The sequence below is a fragment of the Parasteatoda tepidariorum genome, chromosome 2 (assembly GCF_982258835.1).
Source record: "Parasteatoda tepidariorum strain Cologne lab strain chromosome 2, Ptep-v5.0, whole genome shotgun sequence".
NCBI lineage: Eukaryota > Metazoa > Arthropoda > Arachnida > Araneae > Theridiidae > Parasteatoda > Parasteatoda tepidariorum.
Window position 1 is genome coordinate 89,654,849 of NC_141756.1, and position 10,282 is coordinate 89,665,130.

The 10,282-nt window shown below is 29.0% G+C and overlaps 1 protein-coding gene across 2 annotated transcripts in view; it reads left to right on the forward strand.

The window, feature by feature from the left end:
* The window catches only part of LOC107445732 (uncharacterized), a 101,653-nt gene extending 100,556 nt beyond the window's left edge, over nt 1–1,097 (forward strand). Inside the window, exon 10 of one of the 2 annotated variants that reach the window (XM_016060211.4) lies at nt 625–1,097. In XM_016060211.4, the coding sequence (XP_015915697.1) occupies nt 625–667 (43 nt within the window). In that variant the 3' untranslated portion in view covers nt 668–1,097. Of the gene's footprint in view, nt 1–619 lie in introns of both variants that reach the window. The other variant, XM_016060210.4, reaches the window with a different exon arrangement.
* The last annotated feature ends 9,185 nt before the right edge of the window (nt 1,098–10,282 follow it).

Consider the following 10,282-nt stretch of genomic DNA (forward strand, 5'->3'; position numbering starts at 1 on the left):
TACAAAATTGTTGTTGTTAAACAACTTCAGTTCTTTTTAAGGAAGTTAAGCAATAAAATTGGTTTAAATAAGTTTAGGTGCTTTATATAAACAGGTCAAGTATAGAAAGACGAGGCAAAGGAATTGTATTAAAGTGACAGTGTCCATTTTTTTCTACTTTCCTAACATTTTTAAAAAAAACTTAAAAAAATTAACTTAATACGTATAGCGCAAGGATAACATTACGCTTAACTAAAATAAAGAATTGTAAAAATTCGGTGACTTCATTCGTTAACCTATTGATAAAGGGTAAAGGAATGAAAGCAGACTTTGACGAAACCTCTCAAAATATGATGCTATTATGGTAAAACGTTATCATAAAATGAATCAACTTATGGTTTTTAAAACAAGAATTTTAGAATTTAAAAATATCATGAACCAAGCGTTAAATATATAGCAATTTTACCCAAAATTAGGAGTAAATAGTCTTCTCTTCTCGAGAAAAGGATGTTTTTTCTTAAAATAAAATTAAAAATTTTTGTTCTCTGAAAATTGTTCTGGTATATGACAATATTTCATTGCACAATGTGTTCTTTTAACAATATATTTTTCCTCTCACTAAAACAATTCTTTTCCCCAGCGAAGACCGAGGCAAGTTTTCATTGAATCTTCGTGGGAACGCTTCTGAGGGTCCACCCAAGGATCCTCCATACGAGGCTACAAGTGTGGACATTGGAGACAGCCTCAATGCTCCTCTTATCTGCTAATCCCTTATGTTTTCACTTTCATCAAAACCCCATCGCTTAACTGAGAAGATGACACTGTCTTCGTTGACTGGAGTGTGACTGATATATGCATACATATTCATATTTATTCAAAACGTAAATGTGTATGCATACGCGGAATATGCATACTTTTCAAAATCTTGGTTTGTTAAAAGAATGGAAAATATTGTACATACAAAGCTATATAAGAAAGTTGCAATTTGATTAGAAAGATGGCGGCACAATCTTTCAGAAAAGGATATATTTATCGAAATGTCATTTGTAATTTACCATCAGTTTTGTACTAAAAGAGTGAAATGGCTGTATTAAAGTCCGTGCGTTCACAATTGCAAATGTTATGCAAACAGTAAAAAAAAATAATTAGCTAGAGAATACTTATTTAATTTGAATAATATTTATTTATTTAATTTAAAAAATATTTATTTATTTAATTTCAATAATATTTATTTATTTAATTTAAATAATATTTATTATTTTTTTAAATTTTAATATAAGTAAGAAAAAAAAGAAATTAATGTATTTTATATTGAGAAAAAAGTGAATATTCAATTTCACTTGATCAAACTACGCTTTTAAATTCTCTTACGTGAAGGTAAAATTTTTTAGAATAACTTCTAAAAGAAATGACAGATAAGTAAAATTCCTTCATGCTTCTTAATTATCTGACGTCACTGTTAAAATTGTCTAGCAATGAAGTGAAATTCCTTCTTATTTTTCACCTCACGTTAATTCTTGGTCATAATAATAAGTTTCTTTAGTGAAAATTTCATTAACAATGGAATAAGGAGAGTAAAAGTCCTTCATAATTTATTCCTAATTATTTGATGTCACCGCTAAAATTTCCAAACAATGAATTCCCTTAAGTGAAATTCCTTCTTATTTTTCACCTCACGTTAATTCTTGGTCATAACAATAAGCTCCTTTAGTGAAAATTTCATTAACGAATAAGAAGAATTCGAATAAGAAGATTCGAAAAATTAACGAATAAGAAGAGTAAAAGCTCCTCATAATTTATTCCTAATTACTTGATGTCACTGCTAAAATTTCCTAACAATGAAGTCATATAAGTGAAATTCCTTCCTATTTTCCACATGACATTAATTCGTGGTCCGGACAATATACTTTTTTATTGAAAGTTTCATCAACAATGAAATAAGAAAAGTAAAAGTCTCTCGTGATTCTTAATTATTTGAAGTCACTTTTAAAATTTCTCAACAATGAAGTCATATAAGTGAAATTCTTTCCTATTTCTAACCTGATGTTAATTCTTAAGCCTAAAATAAGCTTCTTTAAACTAATAATCTTAAGAAACTGAAGTGGAAAGATATTCTTGATTATACAAATTGGAAATAACAGTCGACATAAAGCTTCCTTAGTGAAAGTTTTATTAACCCAATTCTGGAAACTGATTATTATAAGTTTTCATTAAAAATTATGATGATCAATAATGTATATATCAGTAATGAATCCTCAGTATTGCAAATTCAACCTCCTTTTCTCATAACAATAATATATTTTAGTAAAACTTGTAGAGGTAGGGAGAAATATGAAAAAAATTAACGAAAATTGAAAACTACATGTAACGATATAATTTTAAAAAATTGCTTTGATTTGAATAATTATTAACAATTTGGATACTGTGGGGCAGATGTTTTCGAAGTAAGAATTTAAAATGATGAAGATTTGAAGAAACAAATTTAAAAATTTGCTTGCTGCTGGAAAAATTTAGATCCAAGCCTTAGTATTTGGTGGTAATTGGTGAAATGAATTTTATCACATTTTATGTAAGGACAATGACTAACGATGTTTATCTGTTTAATTTAAGTTTTGATTTTAACTTCACAATATTGTAGGAAGCGCATTTGCTACTTTGTGCTCACGCACAGCATTGCGTATCTCATCACGCATCCCATTGCGCACATTAACTAAACAGTGGTTAGATTGTCATTCTTCTGATTCTCCCCGCGCAGCGAATGTGATGGAAGCTGATGAGGCAGACGGCCTCTTCCTGTACGTTAAGTGTCCTATATGTAAATAAATGTTTCTTAATTAAGATATGCTCATTACCTTTTCCCATAATATAATATGATTAGATTCGATATTAATGACTGATAATTTTCTCTTTACAAATGAAATAAATTCCCAATAAATTAAGGCTACTTTTATAAGTTTTTAAAATTTTGGTAGCCTGAAAACTATGAGGGAAAAAAAGCAGATGAAATAATTGTTTCAGAGATTTCTTTCGCAAAATCTTCTCAAGATAGCGAAAAATCATGCATTTACAAACCTGGTACAACTTTCTCAAGTATCTTCATCTTACAGGAAATGATATTTAAATATTTTATATCTGTATATATTTTTATTTTGCTTACAATTGCATAGTGAACGCATGTTGATCGCAATTATTTTGGCCATTCTCACGAAGAAAATTATTAATTAGTTACAGAATGCACGTAGAATACAATACCATTCGTAAACTTTTGTATTTAATTGTAATCGTTAAAGAGAATGAATACGAATCAAGTTATTAAAATGAATTTCGTTTATCTTAAAGTCAACATGAATGTAGTAAGTATTTAATAGATGTATTTAAAATGACTCAGTTAAAGGTATATGGTGATGCTTTTTATGCTCATAATTTGTTTGAATTTCATAGATGTATTACTTCGTTTAGTATTTTAATTTAAACTAATGCAGCTTGTATTTGGATAATAAAATACATCTTAAGTTTTATGAGTCTTTTTTTATATTTTCCACAAAAAATTCATCGAATCATCGGTACTTTTCGGTTAGCTGAGCGCAAGGAAGTTCAACTATTATTTTATTTACTAATTTTTATACTTCATTTAGTTTTTATAGGTTTAAAATTAAAAAAAAACATTTAAAAATACGTTGGTTCTATTTTAGTTTAGCGACATTGGGTTTTGGCGACTTTTCACATGCGCCAATCTAACCGAAATGTACCGAATGTTCTTTACGAAAGAGTGCCGCACTCTAATGCATTGTTTTACAATAACTTTTGTCTTTTGTAAAATTTCTAAAATTATAGATCATGGGTGATCATACACTTTATGTAGCGTGGCGTAATTTAGTGAGATGGTTGAGTAGCAAACAAAACCTGCGCAGTACTGGTAAAAATACTAACTATGTTAATACGAAGACAAAGGTAAAAAATATTTGTTTTGGCAAGAGAAGCTCTGACAAAAACAATGCGATAAAAATTGAAAAACAATATAAATTTGGCAACTTAACAGAATTTTTTTTCTTATAAATGAAAGCAAGAACTACTAAAGCAGCAACAACATGACAGCAAAATTATGTCCTATTCTTGACTAGTAGTGTAAACTCTAGTGTTTATTGTTAGGCATTAGAGACATTTTGCGATGTGCTACCTTTCACAATAACTCTAACGTTAACGTGGTTTGAGCAACACAGCACATGCGCGAAAATTTCCTTAGAAATAATGTTAGAGTTACGTCTTGCGTAATAGAAACTCTATGCAAAATGTCTGCAGCAAGTAGCACTAGCAAATCTAGGTGTTCCTCTTATGCTTCTTTTTTTGGTTTTTACTATGGGAAATGTTTGAATCTTAATGGGAAAGTGGACCTTTTAAATGATTTTTCTTATTCTTGATGCCAAAAACCTCATTTTTCGTGCGTTAGTTATGTATGTACAAAGCGTCAAATGAGATAATTAAAAAAAGCTGAATACATTAATTTAAATAGAAGCAAATTTTTAATTTACATCTCATTAAAACAGTCTCTCACACTACAAATCTTTAAATATCATATTAATTTTTTTAAAAAAGTTGATATGGAATAAAGATTATTACAAAAATTACTAAAAATAATTTTAAAATGGTTTTTATATGCTTTAAAATAATAAAATTTTAAATTTCCATAAATGTTTTATAAGAAATTGCTTTTTTTAAAGAATTTGCACTTTAGATTTTAATTATTTAATTCATTAAGTAGCATTTATTCAAAACCTTAGCTTTGTGACCAAAAAAATGCAAAAATTAAAAATATAAAAGAATATACAGTTTACATTTTAATTGCTTAATTCATTTAAGTAGCATTTGTTGGAAACCTTATTTATAACCAAAAAATACAAAATTATAAATAATAAATCCAGAAAAAATTGTATTGTGAGGAGTATTTAAACTAATTGAATTGTGACAATTAATTGAGTTTTTAAACTTAACTATTTTTAATTCATACCTAATTAATTAGGTTTCTAGCCTCAATACATATAATATTTAAAATAAATAAGTTTGTTTTAAAGATTTTAAAGGTCCACCAACATCTTGATAATTATTTCATTCAGTTAAATAGATTATTCAAAGATAAACACTATATTAAACGTGGACATATTTCTAAATCTATTTAATGAAGTAAAATTCAAAAATTTCGTCAAAAAAAGAAGAAAATATTTATATTTGCGTAAAAGACATTTAAATTAAAAACGGCAATATGAATTCTACAACTAAAGAATATACATAATTTTAAAAAACAAACTTATTCACTTGCTACAAATATAAAATGTAAGTATTTGGTTACATCCTTATTAAAAGTCTTTAGATAAAAATTTATGCTTGAACATATTTTCTCCATCTAACAATTAAAAAAAAGTTTCAAAAATGATCTTCTTGCATCCATTCTACAGGCTCTTATACCATCATCAATCACTCACAGTATTTTTCTTTTGAACGAAAACTGATCGCTTACACCTCATTAAGCGTGATAAAAGTAGATAAAGAAAAACTCCTTTATTAGATTATAAGCTTTGTGGCCTAAAGGACCAAGCCAAGTTACCATTTACAATATTCCATAAATAAAGAGAGAGGGATAGTTGCAATATTTATAAGCATATTTCTTTATTGAATCCTATTATGTTTGGCTATATACGGAACATATCAGACAAGAATCAAGTTACGGGAAAGGAAATTAATTCGAGAAAATCTTGTCTTTGTAGCAGCTGTTGGCAGAAAAGTTAAAAGAAGTTGAAATGTTAGTTTATACATTTTGTATCAAGGATATTGTTAAACACTAGTACAGACGAATTTTTCTTAGTTAATTTTTTATTAACTAAATTATGATATAACAATATAGTGTAATGTTATATTACAGGTTATTCATTGGCAGCAGCTCAAATCATGCGAGGAATAGTCAAGTCATGCAACGTCAAGATACGATACAAAACAATACGCATTAGAATGCAAAAGGTTTTAAAATGTGGAAGTTCCATTGTTAGTTAGGCATTAGCCTTGGCATACTATAATATATCTGCGCGACGTAAAAGTGACAACAAAACATTGACAAATCGATTTCTAACGCTTCTCATAGTTATGAAAGGTTAAATCTTATACTGTCCTTTGCGATGTTAAAAGGCACGTTTCTTTTATTTTATAGATCGAAATATATGATTTAGAGGCAGTCTGCCGCGCAAAACAGTAATTTGTAGCTCTTCAAGATTTCTCGATAACTATCCAAGAATTGAAGGTAGCAACATCACAAACGTTGTTAAATAAGTGTGACCTATTTCACCCTGTAGAATATTTCCTTTGCATCTAGTCTGTCATTTTGTTCGATTGTAGTTATTGACAGTACTTGGCTTCTACTCTATGCTTTTGTTTGAAAATACGTCCACATAAATTCTATTTAGAATTATGATATTCTTTCTATTTTGCTCATATACATTCAGTGTTTTTAGCGAAAATGTGACCATCAAAACACAAGAATTTTTTTTATTTATTCAGACATGCAATACCAATTATATGGGCATTTCTTTAAACAGAAAAAAAGTCCTGTGCATGTTTTACTGAGGTAATTTTTTTTATCAGTAGTACCACTGTGTTTGGAGTTAAGTTGTGATTCCATACTTAGAGCACAATATTTCCTCCCGAGTCGTCATTCAGTTGGGACCATTTTTGAATTTGTAACCATTTTTCAACAAATAAAAATGCCATTCAAAAATATTCTTTTTTAAATTTTATGTCAGTTGAAAACAAAACATTGAAATTAAAGTTACGTACCTTGTTCATCAAGCTAGCAATTTTTCCTGACTTACAATCAATAACTATTTACCAACGGTTCCTTCTGGTTCAGGATTATAACAAAAATAATTATTTATAATCAGCATGTGCATGGTTTCTTTTAGGCGTAATAACGAATGTGTATTTAAATAAGAGGTTAATTAAGCTACTTCGAACATCGAATCTAGGATACCATATGATTTAACGGAAACTATTGCGTGACATTTTTTCTAACACGACGATTTAATTTCTGTTCTACAAATCATCTTAACAAGATTTAAAACCTTGTAATAACAAAACCCAGTTGAAAAAATGACTGTCAAAACGCCCTCTTTTGGATGTTTTGTGTATTTCTATGATTATTTATTTTAATAATCAAGATAAGCTCATGGAATTATGATACAGTGTTCTTAGAAACAATTTAGGAAAAGTAAAAAAAAAAAATTAATAGCTTTGAAGCACAGGCATACCTTCTGAAACAACACGAATGGCAAAGTGACCCCAACTGAGTTTCTAATGTTTCAGTGTTTTGGAAGATGTAAGTGAAAAAATCTGTGTAATTAAAATCCCAGGACAATATCTCTGAAATTTTTTTTTAATGAAATTCGTTTCAATGCACACTTTTTTATAAATAAATTAGGTTACCGGAAACAAATTGTAGCAATACTGTTTTGTAACGGAAATGTGTTTAAAGAGTAGATAATACGCTCACAGAGCAAAAATTATTATTATGCTAGAATTGATTCTATGATGTTTTAGTTCTATTTCTACTGTTGTGGAATAGGCCCGCTCACTTAATTAACCCTCATCAAAAACTACCCTTTTTTATCCTTACATTCTGGTTGATTAAGTTACGATAGGTTTTATTAACATTTACATGCCCCATTATATCACGGTTGTTTTGAAATACGTAGAAATACGTATTAATAAGTACGTAATGGATACGTAGAATACCTGACTTGAAATATGTAGAAATTTCATGTGATATGCATTTTACAAGAGAAATGTTGGTACTATTATATTTCAAAGGCCAGAAAAAAATTTTAAACTATAATGACGCCATAATTACCATTAGTTCTGTGCTAATAGGAACCTAATATATACTAAAATAGGTACTGCCGTAACAATTTTTAATGGCCTGACGAAACTGTATAGTACCATAAGATATATAAATCAAAATTTATTTAAAGCGGGATATGTATTTCATACTTGCATTATTTACACTGAAATATCACTGTTCATATAACTCTAGACTAAAAGGCATTAGTATCCAGTGAGTGAGAAAAACTGGTTTGGAATACGAATAAATCCGAAATAAAACAAAAAAACTGAGAAAGCAGTTTGTTTGAATAGAGTGCAGCGAGTTAGTGCTGAAGCCTCTTCTTGAACATAATATTAAGACAAATATTTCCAACTAAGGTTATAGATCGTAATTCATAAAAATTTAAACTATACTTTTAATATTAGTACAGTGGTATAGCTTTTAATGAGGTATAGTGTTTCAGCTCTTGTTATGGAAATAAATGAATAACATTTCTGAAGTATTATACTTTACGCGCGGTTTTTAATGACTTACATCAAATTTGCATTCACATATTTATTTAAAACTATAAAAAGACAACATTCTTTACTTCTCACAAATGAAAACAAAGTCAACAGTACTCTGGCATTTTTATATTTTAAGAGTAAATGTGTTCCCGGTCAAAATTTAAGACAAATTCTAAAAGAATCATTCTGAAGCTCAAACTCCAGTACTTAAGTGAAACCATCTCCACTTTATTCATGGATCCTCAGGAGTGCAATTGCAGAAAGCAGTAAAAATTCATGCCCAAAGAGCTGGGTAAAACAAAGGCAGCAGAAAATTATAGTTCCGTAGATGCTTAACGAAGAAGAAATAAGGCTGGGCATTCTTCGCCATGTTTCTCGAATTTCTCTCGGGATTTGGAGCTTTCACCGTGATTGCTAGAAAGATTCTTTGCTAAACGGGGTTCAAATAAGGTCCCATTTTTTTTTAAAAAAAAAGGCGGAGAAATGAATGAAAAAGGGTTAGCGAGTATTGAGATTAGGAATTTGAGCATCTTGTGTCTTACGGTCTTTCAAAGATATTGAAAATGTTTAAAAATATGGGTTAAATATTATGGGTTTAAGGGATATAATTGATGATTTTTTAACGCTTAATTAATACTTTGTTCAGTTTTTTTCCTTAATAAATCTTAATTATAAGGTCAAGTAATAGAATTTATAATTAAAAATGGAAAGAACTCGGTTGTGTGTTTTTTTTTCAAAGTTGTTTTTTTCACTACGTAATAACGCAACATGTTTATTTGATTTTTTTACATTTTAACTAAATAAATTAAAATATAGATTTTTTTAGATTTTATTTTATAACCATTATTGAACAGCTGAATCAATTCTGAGTTTACGACTATTAACGTTCAACTCCATAGTCTTGAAATTTTGGACCCAGCCCAGAAGACAAGGGAACTCCTGGATCAAATATTGGGAGAAATTTGAGATAGCGGAGAACTTTTTTAAGGAACTAAATCGAATTTGCTTTACATCGAGAGGAAAATCACGAAAATCACTCACGTTAAGCCTGACAGCACGGGATTCTAACCTAGGATCCATCCATAACTAAGGATATTTTAAGTCAGTGCGAGAATATAGAGGATAATTTAGGTCTGTGGCCGGTGCGAGCCGGGAGTGGAATTCGAATCAACCAGCCATAGTGGGACTTTGAACCCGAGTCTCCTCATTGAGAGGCGAGCGATCTATACTCTTAGCCACTACGGCTCAAAATAGGTAATTAAAAAATGTGGCTTAAATAGATTTTGAAATGTTTAAAAATATGCATGCAATAGTGAGGGTTTATGTTACATTAGTGTTTTTATGCTATATTAATACTTTTGTAAAGTTTTTTTTCGTAAAAAATTTAATTATAAGGGTAAATAATAAAATTTAAAATTTAAAACTCGACTGTGTATTTTCAAGAAATTGATTATTCTGCCACATAATACGGAAACATTCTTCTTTGAGAAAAATTTCTCAAAATCACTAAAATTTCTTAAATTGAAAAAAAAAAAATGAATGAAATATTTATTTTTTGAATGGACGCATACACTGGGTGGTCGTTTTATTTAGACCTTATTCTCATTATCACATTCTTTCACTTTAATAGAGCCTTTTGTTTCTAGTAATGTTATGTTAAAACATTTTTCTGATTGAGATTGATTAAAAGAAAGATCTAGATGATCTAGAATTATCTTATCGTATTATCTAAAAGAAATCTGATTTCGTAATTTGATTTTTTATAAGAAATGGTCAAATGAACGAAAGCATAACGTACAAGAGAAAATAGTTGGCCGTTGTTGGCCTCTCTTCTTGACCACTTACAAGCCTTTACTGTTACTGACTTTTATGTAAATAGCGTCTTTCCTTTTTTTTGTATTTTTTTGATGTTATCAGCAGATGGAGCTTAAATTAT